The sequence below is a fragment of the Hypomesus transpacificus genome, unplaced genomic scaffold, assembly GCF_021917145.1.
Source record: "Hypomesus transpacificus isolate Combined female unplaced genomic scaffold, fHypTra1 scaffold_295, whole genome shotgun sequence".
Classification (NCBI taxonomy): Eukaryota; Metazoa; Chordata; class Actinopteri; order Osmeriformes; family Osmeridae; genus Hypomesus; species Hypomesus transpacificus.
The window spans coordinates 43,388-69,504 of NW_025813822.1; the positions used below are offsets into that span (position 1 = coordinate 43,388).

General features: G+C 45.0%; 1 protein-coding gene across 1 annotated transcript; it reads left to right on the forward strand.

Annotated features, from left to right (window-relative positions):
- The first annotated feature begins 134 nt into the window (after nt 1-134).
- Nucleotides 135-24,699, forward strand: LOC124463533 (keratin-associated protein 10-7-like). The gene is made up of 2 exons (XM_047015280.1): nt 135-759; nt 24,551-24,699. Exons 1-2 carry the CDS (start codon nt 135-137, stop codon nt 24,697-24,699), a joined length of 774 nt encoding a protein of 257 aa, XP_046871236.1.
- Nucleotides 24,700-26,117: the final 1,418 nt, after the last annotated feature.

A 26,117-nucleotide genomic window follows, 5' to 3' on the forward strand; every position in this document is an offset into this window, starting at 1 on the left:
GTTGTGTGTGGGACAGACCATGAGACACATCTCAAGAGGACAGGCCAGTTATATATAGGTCTTACATTGGGAAGGTGAAATACGAGAAAAGGAGAGACAGAGAAAGAGAGAGAGACAGAAGGAGAAAAAAAAACATGATCTGCTGTGTGGTGATCCACTGTGTGGTGATCTACTGTGTGGGGATCTGCTGTGTGGTTATCTACTGTGTGGTGATCTACTGTGTGGTTATCTACTGTGTGGTGATCTACTGTGTGGTGATCTACTGTGTGGTGATCCACTGTGTGGGGATCTACTGTGTGATGATCTTCTGTGAGGGGATCTACTGTGTGGTGATTTACTCTGTGGTTATCTACTGTGTGGTTATCTACTGTGTGGGGATCTACTGTGTGGTGATCTACTGTGTGGTGATCCACTGTGTGGGGATCTACTGTGTGATGATCTACTGTGAGGGGATCTACTGTGTGGTGATTTACTCTGTGGTTATCTACTGTGTGGTTATCTACTGTGTGGGGATCTACTGTGTGGTGATCTACTGTGTGGTGATCTACTGTGTGGTGATCAACTGTGTGGTGATCTACTGTGTGATGATATACTGTGTGGTGATCTACTGTGTGATGATCTACTGTGTGGGGATCTACTGTGTGGGGATCTACTGTGTGGTGATTTACTGTGTGGTGATCTGCTGTGTGGTGATCTACTGTGTGGTGATCTGCTGTGTGGTGATCTACTGTGTGGTGATCTGCTGTGTGGTGATCTGCTGTATGGGGATATGCTGTGTGGTGATCTGCTGTGTGGTGATCCCGGCGTCTGATTGGCAGGCGGTGCTTGATGTCTTCATGTCATCACGTGTAGGACTGTACCGGGATGGCAGAGACCTCACAAGGGGAACCGTAATCACACATGTTCTTACACACTGTGCAGAACCAGCCATCTGTCCATTACCAACCATCAGATACATCACCCACACGTTACACATACACATGTCTAGTGCACAGGCTCATGTTCGCACATATGTACACACACTGACGGGTATGTGAACACACAAAACACACACCCCAACACACACACCATTACCTAACAAGGCAACCCAGGAGGCTTGATAATATTGTGTCTCCTAATCTGTAGCATAATATCACACTTTAAAAAAACTAAGAGTCTGCTTGTTTTCATGTATACATGGTAATTTCTCTTAATGAAACAGTTGGGTTCGGTTTGGGAGAAGGAGGTTTGGAGAAAAGGCTTGGTAACAAATCCGTCAGACACTACACCCTGAGGGGTCTTTAATGAGAATCTCTTTGATAAAACCCTTTTCTCTCTCTTAAATAAAGCGCTATGAAACCGCGGTGGACTATATAATACCACATTAATCTGGGTCTCTGTGTAGAAATAAATGTTGCATGCTTTACCCTATTTTCATCCCCGCTTCATACACATGCTCTCTCTCCCTCTCTCTCTTTCTTTCCTTCTCTCTCTCCCTCTCTTTTTTCTCTCCAACTCACTTTCTCTCGTCATCTCTTTTTCCCCGCCCTCTTTCTCTCCCACCCTCCTACCTCTCTCTCTTTCTTCTCCCCCTCTTTCATCCAAAAACTGCTTTTCTACACACAGGAGACTATCTGCTGAAAACACCCTAATTGAAAACGTATTATTGCAAGAGCATAGCAGATTATACCTTGGACTCTTAGTAAATCGTATAAGGATCAACAAAAGTACCTATTGCAGGTGCAGGAACTTCTGGAGAGAAAAAAATTGTTGATTATATTCTACTGGTCATATGAGAATGGGATAGTGTAGTGTTGAATCCGCAATACTCAATGGATTTCTGTATTCTTAACGCACCATGAAAAAAGCTAAGCTTCTGTGTCACTGTCCTGTAATTTACCAGTAATGAATGCAGCTGTAAAGAGGTCTTTCACTCAATAATCTAACAGCCGAGGATGACCTTGTGAGCCTTCACTTGACTTCTCTGATCTTTGCTACTGCAGAATGACTGTCTATGTAATTAGCCAGCAGATTTCATTTCATTATCACCCGATTATTTTCCTATCGGTCTCATTAAGCCACCCTTCCTACCAGGCTATGTTTAGTTGTTTACACGTTCAGGACAAACTAAACCGGGCTAATCGGCCCTGGGCAGATAAAGGACACAGCGCTAAGTATGTTTACTCTCCAGGGGTGGTGTGTGATAGATAGCGGTTAGCACAATCCAAAACGTGTCTATCTGGATAAATCACACTGCTGTCATTGACCTCACGGTCGAAACGAGGTGAATAACGTAACCTCCAACAGAACCCTGCTTCCAAAGTTCTCGTCTCAAAGACAAAAGCTCTTCCTTGACTCTGACACCTTCCCGCTGCGCTTCAGTTGTCTCCTGGGGGAGGGGGGGGGGGGGGGTGCGCAGCTACCCGGCGTGTAACTAGGCCGGCGCAGCCTCTCCCTGGCCCCCCCCCCACTCGCCTCTCCCAGAACTTTATTAACACAGATTTACTCTGGCAGGGCACTGGCGGACCTGACTTGCATCTCAAGTGGCACAGAAGCCTCCCAAGGCCTCCTGCTAAACGGACGAGTGAAACCGTCTTTGCAGCTCAATTCCAGCAACAAATTCCACTAAAGGGGCCTGGTTATGGAGACTGGTGAGTTGAAGGCCTTAAATTGAATAGGAATTGGGTTTCTAACAAGACTCCAGAGCTTGGGTTAGAATTGACAAGCTGCAACAACAACAAAAAAAACGTTATGCTACCATTAAACCGTCTTTGCGACCAAGATGAGCAGTGAAAGCACTTTGGCTGTCAGAGAGGAAAGCAAGAGTATGCAAGAGGCATAATTGGCCAAGTGTTACATTTTGTGGGTTTAAGGTTCATGCGCTGTGGCAGATGTGGAAGATATTGCAGCTATCATTATGTTCCTTATAAAAGAACCAGACTTTAAAATATTATCTACTGGACATGAGATGATTACGATGAATCACACTCATATCCAAGGCCGGTGTGTAAAGCCTGTTTATGCACGGTGATAAAGAAGGCTAATTATTCCAGTGCTTTTCTAGAACCTATGCTCACTCCCGATATTCACATGGGGGTAGGTTAAGAGCACTTCGGTTACATAAGGTTTGTGCTATGTTGAATTATGTGGTGTGCATGATGATATTTAACCTAACCCTCAACCGTGCCCACGTTTGCATACAAAGGCCTATTTGTCTATGCCTGGATACACATAAACGCACTATTTATTCAATGCCTCTGGTTGTCAGTTGTCACTTAGGTCGCCATGGAAGTGAAAAGGCGTAATCACACACCTGGCTCTCCTAGTTATTACCTGCGTTCCTGTTGACGGACTTCACTTTCCGACCATGGCCATATTTAGCCAGGCCTAGATTTCAACCCAATGACAACCGTTTGACGAAGCACCCAGCTACAAACTGTGCAGTCTAGATTAAGCGGTCACATGTTCTGACCATGGTTCCTGTTATGATGATATTCTGCTGGAGGATGGGCCAAGGAACGCACCACAATGAAAAAGAGTTGACTTCGTTTATTAATCGAGCTGCTCGGATCACACCATCAGTCCACAACAGAGTGATAGGCATGAGTGAGAAACATGTCTCTCAGATAGACATTATATATGAGCTGGACCATACAAATATAGTAACCACCAAAACATGTCCTTAAATGGTAGACATTCCACAACTTAAGGCATAGGAAGAACACCGCACAGGTGGTGCAGCAATCACTCATTGTTTATACTATTTTCTGCATGTTGCTCTGTCCAAAGGTTAAAGTGCACATTCTCCTATCTATATGTGTATTGTCCGAGACCTGCTGCGTGACCTCTTGACCACAGCAAGAGACTCAAGCTTCTCTGTACACAGAAAATCTGCCTATCAGTTCCTTTGCTGGGGAGAAAATAATGTGGAAATGTACCAGAGTCAGATTCCCTTGACTGGGGAGACGGAGACGACCGGGAAAAGGCTGTATGAGCGAGGCAGAGATAAAGTCACGTTCGTTCCCTGACTGAAGTGTGGACGAGCATTGCGAAATACATACCCTCTACTTTAATTTGCAGGCCCTCTAAAACAAGTGTGGCTTAATGAATTGGAAATGGTATTATTCACTAGAGAACAAGAGAGTAAATACGAGCGAAGCTAGGGGAGAGCGCGACGTGGAAATTACTTTTATCGCAAAGCCGGCAAGACCTGTCGATAGTGTGTAAATGAGATATGAAACGTGTTGCGTTTAAAACGCTCCCTGAGAAAAGCAGGGCGCTGTTAGCTGTTGAACAGTGGGGATTTTGTTGCATATTTAGGAATGGGAGCAGGTTGGGGAAACGACTGAAGTATTTTTCCGAATCAGTGACATTCAGTCTTAGAATTCATTTCTCAATTACAGTGGAGATGTAAGGAACTTTCTCTTGTGTAATTCAGATTTATGTGAATGGCTTCTCTGATTTCTAAGGCACCCCACGGAAAGCGGTATTATTACCAAGAATAAAGTAGGCCTACAGCCTACACAATGCTTCTGATGCTTACAGAGCTAGGTGCTAAGGCAGCAGGTAGATCACATCTCCAAAGTTACAAAAGTAAGTTATTTTTAAACATGAGTATCTGTACTACTTGAGTGAAGGATGTGTGTACTTTTTACATCTCTGCTAGAGTTTTTCTTGGAAACAGGCTTTTCTTGGAAAACTTCAAAGTTGTGGCTAAAAAACAGTAAATTGTAAACTATTACTTTTGAAATCTGTTGTAAGTGAACTGACTGTGTCCCAATATCACATTTGTTACTAGCCAATGTGAAAAAAAGGATGTTTACCTTCCGTGAAGGTACGCAATAGCAGGGCCAGCCCAAGGCATAAGCGAACAAAGCGACTGCTTAGGGCCCCCGTGGCTACCACCGGGCCCCAAAAAGCACATGAAACTACAGTTTAATGTTTTTTTTAATATATATATATTAACAACAACAACAGGGCCCCCAAATCAATTCTGCTTAAGGCCCCGTAAAGGCTTGGGCCAGCCTTGGCAATAGCATGAGCCTCCTAAGCCTCCACGAGCGAGAGAGAGAGAGAGAGAGAGCGAGAGAGAGAGAGAGAGAGGGAGAGAGAGAGAGAGAGAGAGAGAGAGAGAGGAGAGAGAGAAGGAGAGAGAGAGACAGAGAGAGAGGAGAGAGAGAGAAGGAGAGAGAGAGAGAGAGAGAGAGAGAGAGAGAGAGAGAGAGAGAGAGAGAGAGAGAGAGAGAGAGAGAGGGAAGGATCTGTGATCCGCTGCTCCTGGTTCGACCCGGTAGCACCAGTGCGCTAACCTCAGCACTCAGATCATTTATTAATGGAGCCGGCAGAGGAAGTGGAACGGTCCAATTAAAGCAGGCAGACGGGGTGAGGCAGAAGGTCTGTGAAGGGCTGGCTTGCCCCATTAGCACAACCCCCACAGACACTCTCATTGTCCAGGAGAGAGGAAAGGGACGGAAGGATGGAGGGAGGGAGTGGACTTGGTGGTGCTTGTGGGCTGCTAACCTTTCACTCTACTCCTCAAATGTCAGCCCCCTTTTTAAATCGATATCATTCTAGCTGTAGACCCATAACTAGAAAAGGGGGGGGGGATGAGGGGACGGGGGGACAGGGGAATGGGGGGACGGGGGAGGAAGGGGGAGGAAGGGGTTGCTGTTTTTCTCCTCCACCGTAGTGGCATCGTGGGCTGTGTTCTCTGTTTGTTTTGCCTGATGCTGGCAGTTTGATGGCTAAGCGTGGTGCAATGCAGCACTGTGTGTTGGATTTTCGCTCCATACGACAAACTACGGAACCTGAGCTGATCTGGTGGAGATGAACTGTGACTGGAGGACACAGTGACCCTGGGAATGAGGGGGGAGGGGGGAAGGGGGCATCAGGTGTCCCCAACACAGGTGGGATCACAGTAGGGTCAGGGAGGAAGACAGCCGTGGGGGGGCAGGGGGGGGGGGGGGGGTTGGCACAAGGTCCCCGACAGGAAACAGGAAACTGGAGACACCAGGTGACACCTGGCCTCACAGGTGTCTACACTTTCATTGTTGCCACCCACCAGCAAACTGTGAACCTGAAATTACTTTTGGGAGATGTACTAGTTAATGAAGCTACTGCTTTAAACCATTGTACAATTGCTGAGGTCAGGTGGTGTGGGTGGGAGAGGTTGAGCGAGCTGTCTGTGTTTATGTGTAATGTATGTTATGTAATGCTGTTTTGTCGGAATGTATACTGTAATTGTGTCAATAGGACCCCTTGAAAATGACATGCTATATTTCAAGGGGCTATTCTTTCAATAAATTCAAATTTTGACAACTGGGCCTTAAAACTGTGTACGAAAGCGTTAGCCTGTATTGAAATATACTGCAAAGTGTCCAGTAGCTGTTGTATTTTATGATAAACCTAGAGTATTTCCTGTTTCTAGAGTTCTACATTCTAATGTGAAGTGCAAACCCTAACAATATCCTCTATTGAGTACTCTGGTAGTCCATTGTGAGTCCACCAGATGCATATCTAAAGCAGTCATTACATCAGTTATGGAAAAACAAAAACACAAATCAACAAACATCAAGTAAATGAACTCACAAATGGGAGAAGCACCCAGGGTGTAGTGTTGCCACAAACAGATTGTAATTTGATTTGAGCAATAAGCACAAGAAAGTGGAGAGAGTGGGAAAGGAATCAAATGAGAAAGGAAAAGTGAACCTGTGTAGCACACACACACCCACACACACCCACATACAGACACACACACAGACACACACACACACACACCCATCTCTGTCTTAACCACACTCCCTATCCCAGCATGCATCTCCTGAGCTGCAGCCAATCAGACTTGGCTGATGGAGGAATGGAATCTCATGCTGTCACATCAGGCCTGTCATCTGCTACGGCCGGCCACCGTGGAGTGGGGCATGATGGGGGCTGGGCGGTCTCCTCAGGTCCAGTTCTCCTGGACGTGAGGAGAGGGAGCAGGTCTCTATTAGCCTGACAGAGCTGATGAAGAGGAGCTAGAGGATGAGCATGTTTCTTCTCCCTGCTCCCAGACGCGCCCAGGCTCATAGCCTGCTGGGGAAGGAGACTTTCTTCTTACTATTTTCACGTTAGTTCTCTACACTTCAATAAATTATGAGACTGTGTGGCAGCAGGGGACAATAATTGGGGTGTGCTTGCCTTCGGCGAGCACAAACCATTGCTTTTTCACATACATATTATTTATTATTATTATTTATTTTCGCACCCCTAAGGATCCCTCAATATTTGGACTCTGTGGACAACGTCGGTGTCAAAAGGTTTGTCTTGGTATCAATTGCGTAGCTTCTATTGGGATTTACATTCCGTTGCACGATTTAGGAGCTTACAACATTTTCGTGGCAAAAAGTGCTTTGTGTGCACCAAGGGACCTCAGTGCAAGCATGACGTCACAACGTCGGCACGCGTTAGCAACGACGCATAGATTACGCTGTTCTAGAAAGCTATATCAGCGAGCCCTCAGCATTAGAACCGTAGCTAAAAGTCTAGGAAAGTTGAAGCTACTTTTCGCTAGGTACTTACGGACATGTCTTAATCTGCTAAACAAGTGGGTTCCCCTTCGTGAGCAGTCCACCAGCCCTACTTACCCGGCGTCAAGGAGCTGACAAGCTAAATAGTTATTTAGCACTAGCGTTGCTACCTGCATATACCTACAGCTGGCAGCTGTGCTCCGTTTTGCTCCTAAATTCATACCTAGCCCCGGTAAATTGTAGAGCTAGCTAACTACAACACTTCTGTTGTGTGGGAATTGCAGCAGTTGAAGGGCGTAGAAAAATACAGCAGCACACCCCACAATTTCCCCAGAAATCTCATAGACTCATTTGCAAGGATGGATTTGCATGCCGTTCGTACTCTTTCCAGAGCCTTTCCTTTCCCTCGCTGTCTCTCTATCTCCCTCACTTTCCCCTTCTCCTTCCTCTCTCCTTCCTAGCCGCTGTTCTGTTCTAGCCACATGATTGGCTAATCAGTGTAATCTGACTTTTAATTCCCTTCCCATTAACCTTGTGCTATCATTTGTTTTACTATTACCCTACGCTTTAATTGCTTTCTCAACTAAATTGGAGTTTATTTCCAAATCAAGACGGAGATATCCTGTGTTAATTAGAGGGTTGGAAATCCGTCTGTCGCAGAAAGCAGAGACAGTTTCATATACTCATGCGGCTGGACAACCAAGACCATGGAGGAGAGCTTAGGAAGGAGTAACCGTCAGCGAGAAACATTTGACAGATAATGGGGATAATATCGATGGTTGACTTATCAGTATACTGTAGGCCCTAAATGGGATCTTCTCAAATTATGAGCGAATGTGTTATGTGTGTGTCTGTGTGTGGGTCTGTGTGTGTGTGTCTGTGTGTGGGTCTGTGTGTGTGTGTCTGTGTGTGGGTCTGTGTGTGGGTCTGTGTGTGTGTCTGTGTGTGTGTCTGTGTGTGTGTGTCTGTGTGTGGGTCTGTGTGTGTGTGTCTGTGTGTGTGTCTGTGTGTGTGTGTCTGTGTGTGGGTCTGTGTGTGTGGGTCTGTGTGTGTGTGTCTGTGTGTCTGAGTGTTTTGTTGCTGTGTTTGTTGCGGGAGTCAGATGGCTGAGCGGTGAAGGAGTCGGGCTAGTAATCAGAAGGTTGCCGGATCAATTCCCCGCCGTGCCAAATGACGTTGTGTCCTTGGGCAAGGCACTTCACCTTACTTGTCTCGGGGGAATGTCCCTGTATTTACTGTAAGTCGCTCTGGATAAGAGCGTCTGCTAAATGACTAAATGTAAATGTACTAACCCAGGACCTGTTCTGGGGTGATTTCCCCCCCGTGTTTTAGAGTTGATGTTTGTATTTCAGAGTTAACAGACTAGTATTGAATTATTGTCTACTATCCTTTAAAGACATCAGAGGAACTCAACTGAACACAAAACCAAAACAAAGTCAGAACTTTTCTTAAATGTCCCAGATTGTAAGTAATCTCTGTTCCCGATGACCTCTGAAGTCGACAGAAACAGTGAAAATCCCACTGGAATCAGACAGAGATACTTTAAATCCAGCAAAACAAGCAAAGCCTATTGATTATCCATTTCCACCTCTGGTTGCTCTGACAGGCCATGATACGGGGCTTTACATAATCAATACATATCCCCAATTTACCCCCAGTTTACCCCTCAGTCATATCTGGATGAGGAATCTTTTGTATTAATAGAAAAAAAAAACTGCTCTCATTTGTGTCAGCTTTTAAATAGGGCTATATAGGTGTATGAATCATGCATTGATCTTTCAGGTCATGGCTCAGAAGCAATCGGTTTGCTCACAGAGAGTATTGACCAGAGCTTCCTGCTGCTTCCATGTCACTTCCTGTGAGTGGTGTTGGCCTTTAGGCTGCTCAGCAGGAGCTGAGGGTGGCAGTGAAAACAGTGTTACTGGTACAACTGTGTTTGTTTACCAGAACACAGACTTCATATCTGTCTGGGGACTCACTACAGAGCAGGAGAGTCACAAACCACTTATCAAGGTCACCTGCCAAGGTGCTCTGCTTCTCATTCTTTCCATCCTTTCTCTACTCTATCCTTCATTGCTTTGTAATACCACACAAAGGCTGGAATAATGATGAGTCGTGCTAGTGCAGCCACATTAACGATACGGAGAGAATGTATTTCAGGTTGGACAGGCGTACAGTGGGCGTGAAGAAAAGCGGTGTGTTTTAATCATTCACAGTCTCATGATTACAAATGAGGTCTTTCACAGCGGAGAAGGCGGGAGGGTTAATGCAGTGTGTAGAGGTGTGTGCGGACGTCTGTGGTGTGTGTGTGTGTGTGTGTGTGTGTGTGTGTGTGTGTGTGTGTGTGTGTGTGAGCGTGGCGGGGGAGAGGGGGGGGGGAAGGGAGGGAGGGGGCATGCATGAGAAGCAGAACGAAACAGATGAAGTCTGTGGGAGTAAGAGAAGCAGATGATTTCCCTCAGTCGTTACACCTGGGCATGTCTGCTACTCAGAGCAGCGCTAAGTGTTCCCCAGGTCAGCTTGTGGCGCGCACGGAAAGAGAAGGACGTAGTCATTATGGAGGCGGAACACGGCGGTTGCCGTCTGTGAGTGTTAATGCACCGATGTGCTTCAGCAAAGAGCATCCTTCGCGGCACAAAGGCAAAGGATTTGCGAGATTGGAAAATGACTGTAGTTTTGCTACATTATCACTTTGCATACAATAGCACATAATATTCAGTTTATTCATTTCTCTCACTCTCTTCCTCTCTCTCCCTGCATATGTTATATACACATACATATAGTGTATACATATATACAGAATATTATGTATACATGCAAATTTGTATTTAAATAATTGTCTCTCAATATACAGTTTAGGTAAGTAAGGTCCATAAATCCAAAGAATTCTCACTGTTTGTCTTCACACCAGCCTTAACCACTAAAACAGACCTGCATTCCCCACAACTGCCAGACGGACTTTCAGCTGGACTCTCATGCTGTGAACAAAGCTGTCTGGTGGAGACAATAGGGAAGATGTGAAGACATCACACAGTGTAGCCTGAACAACATCAACATTAGAAGAACAGTAATGAGGTTTAAAAGCAAGAGAAAAGATGAGAGAGCTGTTTCAGCCTACTGGGGGAGAGAGAAAGAGAGAGAGAGAGAGAGAGAGAGAAGAGAGAGGGGGGGAGAGAGAGAGGGGGAGAGAGAGAGAGAGAGAGAGAGAGAGAGAGAGAGAGAGAGAGAGAGAGAGAGAGAGAGAGAGAGAAAGAAGGGGCACTTCATTAAACCTGAACTCTCTTGAAGACTCAATGGACTGTGACAATTTGAAGTTTTAAAAGGAACAGAGACAACAGTGAACATGGCGGGAGATTATGTAACAGTACATTATCACTACTTGTCCAGTAGTGTGGAACAATATGGTTGAGGCACATTTAAAGGTGACTGTCATTAGTCATTTATATTCACGTATTGATGAATTATCCTACTGTATGTCGCTAACAGGGGATGGTTTGAAACATTGGAAAAGATGGGTGGTGTCACTCACTTACTACCGACCTGTCAAAGCAATTAACAGAATCTGATGAGGAAGACGAGCTACTCCAAGACAGATGGATGGATGACTTGGCGGATCATCAATGGAATCTGATGAAGAGAAATACCTCTTCAGAAGCTCTGCTTTCTAATGTGTGGATATTGTTAGCAATACTACCAACCTTGTTGGACGATAAAATACTGCAGTTTCACGGCAAGCGTCTGTTTGACAAGTGTGAATCGGGGGAAGAATCTTGGCTGTTGTCTTGCACAGATATTGAATGGAAAGTAATGTCTACTCAGCACAGTGAAACAAAACCGAACGATCAAACAGCTCAGCTCAAAGTTGACCACATCAAGCCAAGGAAGTTCCCGCTCCACGTCAAGAACCCAGCCCTGTGTGACCCTCAGGTCACAGGTTCTCAGCTCCTTTCAGTTGCACTGTGCTACTGGTAGACGCCCTCAGGGGCGGTAAGCTGATCCTTAAAGACCAACCACAGAAGAAGAACCAACACATGTGCACATGTTTGACGTCAACAACACAGAAAGTTGTCTTCTTCTGGTATTAAGGACACTGAATAAAAAATGTCCAGGTTGTTTGTGTTATCTGTGAGATGTGAGAGCCACAAAAACCCTACCAGAACTGTACCTAATGATTGAAGCTCTTGTTTGCTGTGTGTGTTTAGGTGCGATAAGGACGATCTATCTGTCCAGCGAAAATACACTAAAGGATATCTCTCAGCAGTCAGGAGTAGATCTTTATCTCCCACACTTCCATCGCATAGATAGAGGACCATATCTACGTTTACTTGTATGATGGAGAATTAATAAATACTGCATGAGGCAACGATTCACGAGTCAAACATCCAAGGAAAGATTTTTATATGGAATAAAAGATCCAAAATGTATGATTTTTCCTTGACAGGGTTCATGGGGCCAACTCTCTCTGAAAGTCAAATAAAAGGTGGAAAGTCAACATTTAAGTGATCCCCATTTTCCTCCCTCCATGTATCCGAAAACTACAATTAGCTCCAGTAACATCGTGTATCACAATAAAAAAGCGCAGTGCAAATAATGTTTGATAGACGGGAGTTTGTTTCATCCGCTTTAAAGGTCACAAGCGGAGGTTTCCGTCACATTGCGAATAAGGCATGCAAACAATTACAGTCTGGAGTTTAAACAGAGGTATCCAGGGTAGACAGAGGACTGAAACCTAATTAACCTGGCTGTGTAGCTAGGGAGAACACTCTGGAAGTCTTTCCTCCAGTGGGGTCTCCATCTGAAGGTCAGAGCTGGTCCTCCGAGGCGTTTGTCTCTCGGGGTCCTTCCCTACTGGGTTCTGAGCTCCCTGCAGCTCCCTGATTGTTTCAGTCAGGAGATCCCTGGAGACTCCATTGGTTCTCATGGAGTCAGCTGCAGCTCTCAGGTTCAAACCCGAGACGCGATTGTCTGAAGTCGGCCGGCCAGCCGGCAACAGTAATTAGAAAGTTTATCAAAGCTTCCAAGAGAAGCCTGCATCGTGCTGTATCCGAGAGAGGCCTGCTCTTGTTGGGTTTGTCACTGAATGCTTGTGTGTGTGCGTGGTGCCTTATGTAAATTATTGTGTGGTGTTCGCAGGCCTCTTTTTGTAGACACAAGCATGTATGCACACACACACACACACACACAGACAAACATACAAGCACTATACACACTGCAGTCCCCTCAACTCTGTGCTACCCTCAAACTGCAATATTCAACCATTAGTTCTCCTGAAACTTTTATATAAGCGGAGGGCAGTATCGCACAGAGCACACATCAGAGGAAGCGTGCCAGGAACTTTAGAAAAGACGCCAACAGGGAGCCCAAGCCTGAGCCCCACCGAAAGTCTTTTCCAATATTTTTTAAACTAGCCTTTTCCCGTCGAGTCAGCGATTCCTCCGAGGCGAGGGGATACGGCAAAGAGTCAATAACAGATGCATATTTTATTTGACCATACAACACTACTTGTATATTGCAAGGTACCCCATTCGCCGGGAAACTGGAAAAGCAACGATATTCCCTCGGGGAGCCATTAGGCTAGCGTACCTAATAGGGCTTCCTCGGTTCAGTCTGGGACTGCAATCTGAAGATGAAGGCTAAGGTATCCCGTGGGTTAATTCACCAATACCCTGTTCTGTTCCACTCTGTAGAACCTTATGTAATTAGGGTTCTGGTTACGTGCAGGGCGGATGACAGGCAGGTTTATTAACCCCATATGCGATGAGACACCAGTTCTATCTTTCACGGTTATGCGATTTTAACCCTTTCACCCCGGCATTAATCCCACGTCAAAGTCATCACACAACTGACAAGTGTACCCTTCTCGCCTTGGCAGCGAGGGAAAAGGCCCTCTTCGTTCCTCCTCCAATAACAAAAGGGAGGAAAATGTGTCTATGGAAGGGGACAAGGAATTTAATTGGCCGGGCTGATGACAGAGCACAAGTTGGAAGCGTACGAGGCAAAGATCCGATGTCGAGCGGATTCCCAGGTGAGAATACAACTAGAAGCTTTTAAGTCTCAGAGCAATTTACTGTGAATGGAGCGAGTGTGGATAACGGATGACTTACCGCCTCCTTCTCCGGCACCTATTAGCTTGCATCCCCTCCCCTTCCCCCACACCACCCCACCCCCTGACTACGGCAGCATGAGCTAGGCTGAGATAATTAGACCACACAGTGAGAGACACACAATCCCTTCAGACACGTCTCCCCCCAATGAAGTCTGGGTTGGTCTCGCCATCCTCTCTCTCTCTCTCTCTCTCTGTCTCTCTCTCTCTCTTCTTTGCTCTTTCTCTACCTCTACCTCCAGAAGAAACTCCCCTTGTTTTTATATTTGGAGTGTGAGATTCACCCTGCCAGGATTTATGGACTGTCAGTCCCCAATCGTTCATCAAAAACTGGCAGCAAGGTATACCACAATCTGCCTCATGGAAATGTGTTTGTGCAGGAGTTAGCCCCTGGCAGGGCCACACTGATAGAAGATTGTATTTGTGTCGTGGCTAACCATAGGCAAGGAATAAAAATGTGCTATCCAGTTGCCTGGTGGCTATTTTCATTCGTTCATTTTTCAAGAGCAGAGTCTGAAAAAATCGCATCCATCCCAGCGAATGAGGGATGGACCTGCAGCTTGGTTTGTAGCTATTGTTTCTGCTTCTGAATGTGTGAGTTCAGTCAAACATGAAGCAGAAAAACTAACTAGATTTCCTTTTTTCACAAAACAGGTGGAGAATTTCCTTGGCGGGACAACAGTGAATCCTCATAAGATAACGTTGCCTGAGTATGGTTAACATCATGGTGCAATACATGACCATAAACAACAGCTTTGCTTTGATTCCTGCCCAAAAAATGTGAAATGAAAATGTCAAGAAAATTTGAAGAAAATGAAGAAAAGTATTGAGCAGCTTAACAGAAAAGCTTATCTTGCCAAACCTTCTATTCCCACAGTCTCCAACTAACTTTCATCCTCATATAGTCTGTCAGTAGCTAACAAGGCCAAGATAGCGACAGTGGAGGAATTACCCGAGAAAATTGTAATTGATATAAAACAAATAAGCATTTAACAGCTAAAAGGTTTTATTTCAAAAAAGAAATTTGCGAGGTTAAATGCTGCCTGTTGTCTTATGGCAAGTTTGACAAACAGCTAAACTTTTGCCCAAGCAAGGTGACCTTGGCAGAATGAAAGGAATACATTTTGTAGGGTACATGGGAAGTGTAGACCACGCTGTGTTGGTTCGTCCCCAAAGGAAGAGGAAGTCTTAAAGAATAAAAATTCTAATCAGACCATCAATGTTTTTTTCACTCAGAAGTTGCCGGATATCAAATATGATCCTTTGAAAAACAAAGGAATATTCAAAGGGGTTTTGGAGGGAATTCTCCCTCCTTTTTAGCATATGGATGAAGATGCAAAATATGGGAATCAATAGGCTGGTGAATTGGGTTCCCTCTCATTCAGCCCCACAGACGCAGACAACTTTGAAATTGTTCGACTTCAAAGAGCATTGCACCACTTTTATAGACTGAGCTTCATAAATAATGAGGGATGAAGTCTGTGCTTTGTGTGCACACATCTGTTAGGAGGAAAAAAGATAACATTACGTCCAGTAATGTGGGTGTTTTATTAGTCACAGTGGACTGCAAAGTGTCATCTAACAATATTGATATTGAGAATAGACTGGACCAGTTGGTACTGACTGGAACTACATCACACATGTATTAACAAGTGCATCAAATGCAATATCAATAACAAATATATAGTTTGGTCTTACTATTATTATCGTTGAGAGCCTACCTTCAAGCAAGAATGCAATTGTTCGATGAATACACACACAGTTCACATGCCAATAAACTAACTTGAAGTTCAGTCAAGACACTCACGTGATTGATTTCACCATTTATTCATACACATGACAAATGGTTTTACATCGGCGGAATGGATGTACATGGGGAAGCGCTCCCTGCCTTCACTGCAGCATGCATGACATGAGGCAGGGAGCAACGAGTTAAATCCCCCATGGGAAGAACAGACAGACAACATGGGGGAGAAGGGGACGGTGGTGGGTGGCAGCAGCGCAGAACACAAAGGTAATCAAGGTTGCGTGTGCGTGCATGTGACGACTTTATCGTGCCCCCTATCAGGCTAAGCTTCTGGGCTGAGAACACGGTGATGGGTGATGTGACGCGCGCTGCCCCAGTGCCATCCCTGAACCTGCTTTGCTCATTTGTCATTATTGTCCGGACACGTGTCCTGTAGGTTGTCATGTCTGCTGGCTCCTACCCTGACCCTGCATCTGAGAGAGACCAGAAAGGTGAGCGGTTCTCAGACTGAGAACAGCTCCCTCAGTCCCTGTAGGTGTGTCTTATCCAGCTGAGAAGAACCAGACATGCACCGTCTCAACGTAAGAGGGGAACAGTGTGTGTGTGTGTGTGTGTGTTTAATAATGTGCCCTGTAAAATATATTTGTAAAAGAGAGATAGGGCAATGCAATGTCATCCCTGAACACACTCACAAACAGTTTCCTCTGTTTGACATCATTGCTTCATTGAGCTTTTACTGTCTGGCAGTTTTCACTGGTGATAATGACTCCACTTGGAGGGCCAACCCAACAGTGAGAAGTCTCCTTGGTTTCCCTCCGATGTTCTGAGGTAATTTATTAATTTCTAAATTGCCTTTACGCTTAGTGCCAAGACATATTAATCCATTTGTCTCTAGCACTCACTCCCAGCCCCCAGTGGTGAGAACATTACTGTGAACTCTTTTTTCCTCTCTTTAAACCACCTCTCTCTACCTCTCCTCTCTCTCTTTACCTCAAGAGGGACGATGACATAACACATAGCTATAAGGATCTAATGTAGTTCACACGATGATTCCCAGGCAAGCAGAAACCTACATGGAGTACAGTGTTTCAGGCGTTGCTTATTCATATGAGGGGAACGTTCTTGCATTTTAAAAGACACAATCAGGCCTGCCCCAATAATGCACCCCCCATGTCATTTCTGTTCTGTATATCCCAGGGATGTGTGTGTGTGGAGGGGGGTCGGACCGGTTGGAAATCTATCTTTGCGACAGTTGCATTGTGTCCGCACCACAGAAAGCAAGACGAAGCTCTCAGTCAGAGTCCTATCAGCTCATGTCTGTTCCCTCAGTTTAACCTACACCAACGTCAATTTAACCTACACAAGATGAATACTGCACCGCTAGCACTGGCACAGTCTTCCTTACCTTGAGGCAGTAAATAATTGATTACGCTCCCTTTGTTTTTGAGAGTTTTCTTCGGGTGTTAGTGAAACCAGAGAACAGGAAGGGCTACTACATTTCCAGGATTCAGTGTTCCCAGGGGTCTCCGTGCATCACATCGATAGCGTGTGATATCTGAACTGAGGAAGTGCTTCTGCAAGGTTCCTTCAGACACGAGCCTCTTAAACATGCTTGCACCGCCGGTTGCTTGGTTACTGTAACTATATCCGTCATCATTTGTATAACGGCAAACGTACCCTCTCTTTACATGGAAGTTCTTTTTCACTTTATCTGATAGTAATGATTCAGAGTTCGCGGAACAGATCTGTAAACAGGACCTTTGACAAGTGACAGTTGAATTAATACGCTGAATAATGAATGGGCCAGTGTCAGTCAGGGTTATAATGACATTACTCTTTGAAGTGACTACAAGCGCTGTATAAGAGTGAACGAGTGTCACTAAAGCAAATCATTATAATCCTCATTGACCACTTCTAGTGTTATGAAGCACCGGTGAAGCTCTCAGATAACTACCTCAGTCTGTGGTTGAGGTATCCTTCGCTGTTTAAACACCTGCCTTGTATGGAGAGTGCATGACTAAAAGGTTAACTTTGAAAGTACAAAAGGAGTGAGGTAGCAATGTGTTAACGGCGCGTGTGTGTTGCTGTGTTTGTGTGGCCAGGGGGCTGGGTTACCAGGAGAAGTGAGGTATGAGGCAAGCGGGCGAGGGAGGGTGTAGTGTGTGTGTGTGTGTGTGTGTGTGAGGCCCCAGGAGGGAGTTTAATAAGACTGAAAGAGGGTGGGGGGCAGTGTTCTCCCTGTGAGCGCAACTGTTTGCTGTTTTTCTGTTTCTCTCTTCCCCCAAAAAACTACCTGCGGCCTTAATTAACAACGACTCTGCTAACCTGTGTAAGAACAATGTGTGTAATATTGCATGAATGACAAGAACTGTGATTGTGTAGACCTAAGGTTATGGCCAGCCATTCCTTCCGAGACACAAACCCAGATTTTTCTCATGTGTTCGGGCCTCCGCATTGCGTCTCACTGCTTATGCGCAGCGAGCCACCTTTGTTTATGAAGCCTGAAACTTCTGTGGAAACACTTCAATGATAATGAGGATTTCATGTTATTATTATTTGTTTTCCATTCTAGGCAGCCTTAATAAAATGCCAGGCATATTGCACACCAGATTAGATCAGATGAAGGTAATATGGCATTTTTATTTCCAACTAGTAGCTAAGTGTTGTTTATTCCACTCTATCTCAGTCGTTGTTTTTTATTGAGTTGGTTTCTACTGCCCCTCTCAAAACACACGACCAGCCAACCAGCTTAGAGAGGAGAAGAAAAAGTGTAATCACATTCTCATCCCTGCTTCTCTACAAACAAATAACTATTCCAAAGTATGGTGGCTCACTTTTGACATCAAAAGAAAAACAAATCTGTATCCATATTAATCATCTCCCTGTCGTCAACAAAACAGGGTGTTTTTGTACTTGTATTTGACACTTGGGGTTGGTAATATTACAACTTCAAATTCAAATCCATATTGATGTCCAAAAGGAGGCAACACCACAAGGCTGATTCTATAACCCCCACAGTTGTTTCCTGCGTTTGTACAGTACACTTATGAATTCAGAATACACATATTTGATGTAAGACTTTGTCTTTATAATTCATGAACATTAGCAAACGTAAAAATGTTAAATTGGCATACAACCTGCTCTTTCTCTAACACAGGTGAGCGCACACACACTCTCTCTTTGTCACACACACACTCTCTCTTTCTCACACATACACTCACTCGCTTTCTCTCTCTCTATCTCTCTCTCTCTCTCTCTCTCACACACACACACACAAACACGCACACACACACACACACACACACACACACACACACACACAGACACTTCATTGTTTAGAAATAAATCCACAACAAACAATTTTCCACATGGCTGCTTCCTGGTTTTGTTGTGCATGGACTAACAGATCTGAGATAGTGCCTTCTCAGTCCCATCACCATGGTGACTGACAGGCCAAGATTAGCAGGCCTTATTTGACAGTGGTAAACAATGTTGTAAATACGCAAGGCTGTTCAATCAATCAGTATCCTTCAGCTCCAACCGGTTCTAATAAAGCCTTGGGAAAAATGGAGCCGTGCGTGTGCGTGTGCGTGTGTGTGTGTGTGTGTGTGTGTGTGGGCACTCATAGCCTCCACCTCAATCCATTTGAATGCCATATCTCCATTGTTCACTGTTCTTTAATGGGTTGTGCTACATTTACAGTTTTAACCAAAGAGCAGGATATGAAGACAAGGCCTCACTGCTGGTGAGTACTGAGTGGTTGTCCCTCTCCTAGTCTCACTGCTGGTGAGTACTGAGTGGTTGTTCCTCTCCTAGTCTCACTGCTGGTGAGTACTGAGTGGTTGTCCCTCTCCTAGTCTCACTGCTGGTGAGTACTGAGTGGTTGTCCCTCTCCTAGTCTCACTGCTGGTGAGTACTGAGTGGTTGTCTCTCTCCTAGTCTCACTGCTGGTGAGTACTGAGTGGTTGTCCTTCTCCTAATCTCACTCCCCTTTCGTTAAGAGGTCGTGGATGATGCACTGAATATACAAGAACAGTGTTCCTCTGTGGATATGTACAATCCTCGTCTCCACAGCCAGAAATGTGACGACAGAATAGTGATGTGAAAATGTACGGTTATATTTGTAAATACGATGATCGAATGCTGTAATCGTATTCTACATGACAATAAAGTTGTTTGTGCAATTTATTCGAAAATGTGACCTGAATATAACGCAATGTCATAACAGCTGTGTCAGTGATGAGTCTCTAAACAGCCACATGCTGACTCCCAAGTTTGACAGACCTCTGCGCAGGTTAATTGCATACTTGACACCCTTAATTGCAAGCAGGTGCTCGCAACGGAGCTCCTGAGCATGTCCTTCCTGACATGCGTGGTGTGTAGAATACATCACAGCCCACAGCTGAGCGCCTGGGAGATGGGTGGTAACCTTCTGCATCTAGTCTGTCACGCACGCCCGGACAACAGTCACGTTGCTCGGGAAACACGTTGAGAGTTCACCCAGCGGACGTGAGCTTGTTAGAGAGACATCGAACGGTGAAGCTCGTAGCATCAAACATGGAAACAAGCTGTATAGTGGGTTGTTTGTCTATATAGGGATGGACAAGTTTAAGCGTGCGGTAGTGTGATGCTCGATGTGCGTATCTTTACCACCTGGTTGCCACTTGTAATTGCCTCTAACTGAGATGACAAATACGTTTGCACCATGCTTGCAACATGTCTTTCCGCCCTTCTAGCGGGCAGATAATCAGAATGATTAATTTGTTTTTCATGTGTGTGCGTACAAGTGATTTAGAGGAGGAAATAGTAAGTGGGAGAGAAAGAGAGAGAGAGGTAGATAGATATGGGAACACGTAGCCTCACTGTCACCTGGCTCGTTATTATCCCTTTGAAACAGCACAGTGAATAAACTCTAAACAGCGACATAGTACACTGGCTGGTTTCTCATATTGGTCATAACCAGACAGGAACCAAGCAGTTAAAGGAGTAGTCATTTAAAGTACCTCCACAAAGACAACAGTCTCGGCAGACTAAGTACAGTGCATCAGGGCAGGCATGTTGAAACTTTGTAATAGCTGTGTGTCCCCTCAAAGTGTATGCCAATAAATCTCCACAAACAGCGATAATGGCACATATTCTTTACCATTACCCGTAAATAATTTATAATTAACGACATGCAAGACGTTCCTGTCTGAGTTACAGTGTCTGGTTCTGCATGAAGTATGTGAGATTTACGACAGACGAAAGGAAATTAATATCATGGCAAGCCAAGCGTTTGACAGGTGAAGACAGTTGTTGCAATAAAAAGACACTCTTGCACTTTTGAGGTTCATGTTATTTGTTGTAACTTGTTTAACTACATGCTCTTGTGGTTCTGGCCTTTGGCACGTATTGTTTTTTTCACAATGTATGCTTCATGTTTTGGCTACCTGCAATGTTTGGGGCTATCTCGTTGTTATGATCAGTGACCTATGCACTTTTGTAAAGCTCTTTCTTGGAAGTCGCTTTGGATAAAAACGTCTGCTAAATAAATAAATGACAAAAAAAAAAAAGACAAGTAAGTGCAAAGAACTGTAGCAGTTCTACAAAACTGCAGAGGAAATAGAGGCTTGTTAGCTTGATGCTCCAAAAGCTCCCTGTTCCTGCTTCAGATGAAGGTGAATTGTATCTAACAACACTATTGTGGTATTATAACTGTCTCTTTTTGTTGTTGTGATGTATTATTATATTTGATATAAATAAAACTAAATATATACTTTTACTGGACAGCATCCACCTGGCAAGTGTGTTCTCAAGAAAGTGTGACAGAAACGTGAACAAAATGGGTGATTTTGAGGTGAGCTAGGGGATGTGTGTGTTTCTGTGTGTGTGTGTGTGTGTGTGTGTGTGTTTCTGAGTGTGTGCGTAAGGGGGGAAGAGGTATAGTATATTAACCTTCTATTCATGACCGGGATTTTGCAGTTTATATTTCTGTCAGTGTCACTGTCACGTCTTGGGATTGCTAATTAAAAATCAATGCTTTATTGCGGCTTAATCGGAGCGCACCGTTTCACCGACCGAAAGTGGTAAAGTCGCTTCTTCTATTTTAATTACATTTTGTATGCTAATACCGGAATAGAAACCAAATATTTACCGTGAGGGGCACCTCTTCATTTCACGCTGTGGTGCATTCCTATTGTTTACCGAGTGGGCGGTGTACTTCTGAGTGCTTAAAACACGGATGATGTGTGTCTTTTAGTGCTGGTGCTTATTAGCGAACCTGTGAGCTGCAGGTTGGCGACAGGAAATCATGTCAGTGCCAAAGTGACAAGAATCGTTTCTGGGCCTAACCAATGGAAGGAGACAGTGGGGGAAAATGTATTTAAAGTGTAAGTAGCTAAAAGTAGCACAGTGAAATGACCTACTAATTGAACAGCGCGGTGATATCCAGGCTCTTCGTGCATTGTACTAAATCCCACGTGCTTATATGGCCATATGGCAGTGTGAAATATGCCGATGCAGACTTATACACAGTGTGAAGATATGGTAAACATTTGTCTCTGAATTCTATAGCAGATGAAATAGAGGCCATTGAGAACACTCTTCAGACTTAAGTTCTTCAGCGCTCCGTAGTTAATTGCCGGCAATTCACACTTCAGATGATAAATTAAGTAAAGAGACTGTTTAGCAACTTGTTTTCCCGGCTGAATAATATTGATGGAATTAGTGTCTTTCCCATCAACGAGGAATTAAGTGAAAGACTCCCAAACCCAATCCAGACCATTATGGAGACAGATATGACAATTATCACCTCTACGCCTTCATCTTATGACAGCTTAATGTCATAGTCAGGAGTTGTTTTTCAAGCATTGAGATAAGTTGTTTGTTTTCGAAGTTGTTTTCCAGTGACGTGAACTATTTCGATTGTTTAAAACATGTTTGATGTATCGCACGTTTAAAATCTCTCAGTTCTACATTGAACGATTAAATAGAGAGCATTTTACAAAGAGGAAAGACAAGCCTGGTGATTAATTACATTAAACAGAACTTCTGAAGGTGGGCCAAAATCTAGGCATACTTTGTCAGGTTTTTCTTCTTCATTCATATGCTCTCAAATCGGCCAGTGAACCACCTCTCTCCGTCTTTCTGAAGGCGATAATTCACCCAGAGCCTTAGAATGTGGTTCTTCAATCAATACACTACTGGCAAACAGCAAAAGATCCTTAATGAAGACCTTTATAAAACACTGTGATGTGATTGCAAGGGTCCCATTTAACTTAATTAATTAATTAACCTTGCGTCACTTAAACTGACCTCAAAGATCACGTTGAAGCTGTTCAGTAGAAGAAAAAAATAAAATAAATTAGCTTTAAAAGCAGGAGCTGGCAGTTTGAGAGGGTAGGAAGGCAGTTTGCATGATTGCTGGAGGCCAAATGTTTTTTACACAACCAAATCTTCCTCTAGAGAAATATTTAAATACCGGTACATGTGTGTTTCCACCTATGACATGATAGAATTATACAATAAACTGAATAAAAATGTCATTAATATTATGCAGAGGGGATCCCTCCAGTTGGAAATCACACAGCATGTATCAGGAACGTGTTAAAAGTGTCCTGCAGATTTGATGAAACACCATCAAATAAATGAGCTCCAATGTGTCTACAGAAAGAATGATCCTTTAGGTATAACTGCCACATCGGGATCTCCAGCCAAACCCCCCCCACGCTTGGTTCCAGATGGTCCTGGACTTGGCATTTGCCTCGACTGACTTCACATCTCTGCTTTCTCTCCTCTGCCCATACTACAGGTCTGGCCTTTAACTGTGTGCTTGTGGCAGTGGTGTGATTGACACTGTGTGTGTGTGTGTGTACACTCTCGTGGGAGAGTCCAGCCAGCCCAAGATATACATCTGTAACTGCGTGTGTCTCATTGCTCCATCTTTGTTGTTTGGAGAGACCATTGTGTGAGTGACATTTGTCCATTTCACTTTTGTGTGAATATTGGGATAGCTATCTGAACAGAAAAAGAGAGCATCATTTTTTTTAGCTCTTTCCAGACTTCTGTTTTGCATGTTTCCCTCGAAACGTCCCCAAACAGTATAACACGGCATATCTCTCTGAGACTGGAAAAGGTTATAAACAATGCTGCTGTCCGTTGAGTTCTTCTTTTGTTCATTTCTGCCGTGTTCTATGCCAGTGAAAGTCCAGGGTGTTTCTGAGGGAAAATGCAGCAGACTGCGATCTCAAGCCTTCTGTGTCCTTAAAGCACGACAGAGCAAACAGGACCATGGACAGTTCTCATTCAAATGAACACATGAACACAGTCCTCGAACCTACAATTTAAAAAACACATTTCATTCAATGAGGGAATTACTTGGTATAAGGCAGATTCCGGGTAGGGCAAGGGTCATTGAATGCTCCTTCCTGAAAAAAAGGTTGAAGTGTATGAAGTATAGAGTGGATTATTTAATTTTTCTTTCCTTTTTGTCCTCTCGAAGGTCAGGCTCCAGTTTTCATTAAGCGACGTCTCCGCCAAAGCCTTGTGAACTTCGCTGTCGGTTTCCTCCAAAATGCATCCCAGCTCTCATGACAAATACCTAGTAAATCAGCTTGATATCACAAACCTCCTGAAGACACTTTCTCTCACAGACAGCAGCTGCAACACACCGATAACTACACAAGTTGTACTTCAGTGGCGAGGATACTGCTAAATCCTATGACTTCCTGTCCAAATTCGACACCTTGTCACAGAGAGGAGAAACACAACGTATGCTCCTGTCATCTTGACTTACTGGGAGAAACACAGAGCGTATTTGGGATAAAGATGTGTTGAAGTTTTGAAAAAACCCAACTCACCTCATGCACCTCTGCAGTCTCAGAGGCTCCTCCCCCTCTCTTCTCAAGCAGCGCCTGGCCTTGGTGTCTCAAATCACTCCTTACTCATGCTTTGATGTGGTTGTCAGGGTGGTGCATACTATACTGCATAACCATGGAAACCCCCACACGTTACCTTAATACAAGCTCACACATACTGCATGCCATCGGAATGTTGCTTTGCAGTTTTTTCCCGCAAAACTTGTCCTGCAAACTAAATTCGGGGGAGTTCGCTACTTCGTAAAGTTCGGTTTCAGGCCTCATGAACATTAATCACAGCTGCTTTCACGGGGTCCATCTGCTGTGATGCAGTCATCAGTGTGTATTTTCTCCCGGTATGTTTACCTCTGTGTTTCAGCTCTGCCTCGGAGCCCCAGCTCTCTGGTGGGGCTGGATCGGGGACACAGCCCACTCGGAGCAGGCTCTCTGCCCTGCTTGTTGTCCGTGGCAGTGATGGATGCTCCGCAGAACTGGACCCCTGGAGTCCCTCTGGGAACCACCTCATAGGTAAATCACACTGTTCACACACACACACACACACACACACACACACATACACACACACACACCTACACAAACTCAAGCTGACACCTCAGCATATGAACTGGATTATTTGCTTGTGCACTCACACACAAGCGTGTGTAAGCAAACACACACACACACACACTGCATACAGGCACAGTCTCACAAACATTCAGTGTAGAGATCGAGAGCCAGGTTTGCATCCACTCTACATGTTCATACTGTAGTGTTCCAAGGAAAGCGTTCAAACGCGTGAAAAATCCCGGAGAGACCAGCTGCTCTGGAGACGCCTCCGTCACCGCCCTTGGACATCTCGCCTCCGCCGCCGGGGCCGGACGAGTCAAACGCAACACTTAGTTACCACCTTGTTAACACCCCACCTCCGCCCCTGCATATCTGCACCTCCACCTCCGCTCCATCCCTCCATCCATTCCTGCATGCCTTCCTCTGACAGGCTGGCCGGCGGGCAGGGAGGGGAGGCGTGCTGGGGGCAGGGAGGGGAGGCGTGCTGGGGGCAGGGAGGGGAGGCGTGCTGGGGGCAGGGAGGGGAGGCGTGCTGGGGGCAGGGAGGGGAGGCGTGCTGGGGGCAGGGAGGGGAGGCGTGCTGGGGGCAGGGAGGGGAGGCGTGCTGGGGGCAGGGAGGGGAGGCGTGCTGGGGGCAGGGAGGGGAGGCGTACTGGGGGCAGGGAGGGGAGGCGTACTGGGGGCAGGGAGGGGAGGCGTGCTGGGCCTTGGCTAGCAAACACAGACAGAAGCCCCCTGTGATGATCCGAAAAAGCTTGTGGCAAAGGGAGGGGAGATGGACGGACTGACCATTGATTTCCACAGACCACTGATCACAACCTGTCTGTCAGAGCCTGGGGGAAGCCCCCACAGAGCTGTTGGGTTGCCAGGTTGGCACACGTGACACCTCCAACTCGGGGGCCACTCTGGTCTTGTGTGGATGAGGACGGAAACCAGATTGTGTTTGAAACAAGTGGAATGGATTCTCATGATCTCAACTCGCATCTCAACTCTTGGTCAGGTACAGATGACAGCATACTTAGGTGTAAGAACAGTGTTCTCAACATTTCAGGATGTGACAAGCGACATTCACAATACTGAGCCATCATACCCACAACTATGAGTACAGAAGGCATTTTATTGTGTGGGGCAATGATTTTTGAGTGACACCAACTGTTGAAAATGCAGCTAATATCCTGTTGTGATGATATGCAAATGTTTTCCAGCATATTAATTCAAAATCGACATCTGTTCAGAAATTATGCAACAAATTTGCTTAGGAATGATACAGGTTTATCTCTCATACATATTAAACATTCTCCAGAACAAACCCAATGTAAAATATACAATTGCACGAAAACAGGAAATTATAAAAAGTATACATGTTTGGTAGCACTGTA

Bases quoted from the DNA above. Each gene is read 5' to 3' on its own strand.
- LOC124463533 (XM_047015280.1), top strand. From the start codon at position 135: ATGATCTGCTGTGTGGTGATCCACTGTGTGGTGATCTACTGTGTGGGG. The intron at 760-24,550 runs GTATGGGGATAT...TCTGTGTTTCAG, and splicing joins CTGCTGTGTGGTGATCTGCT to CTCTGCCTCGGAGCCCCAGC.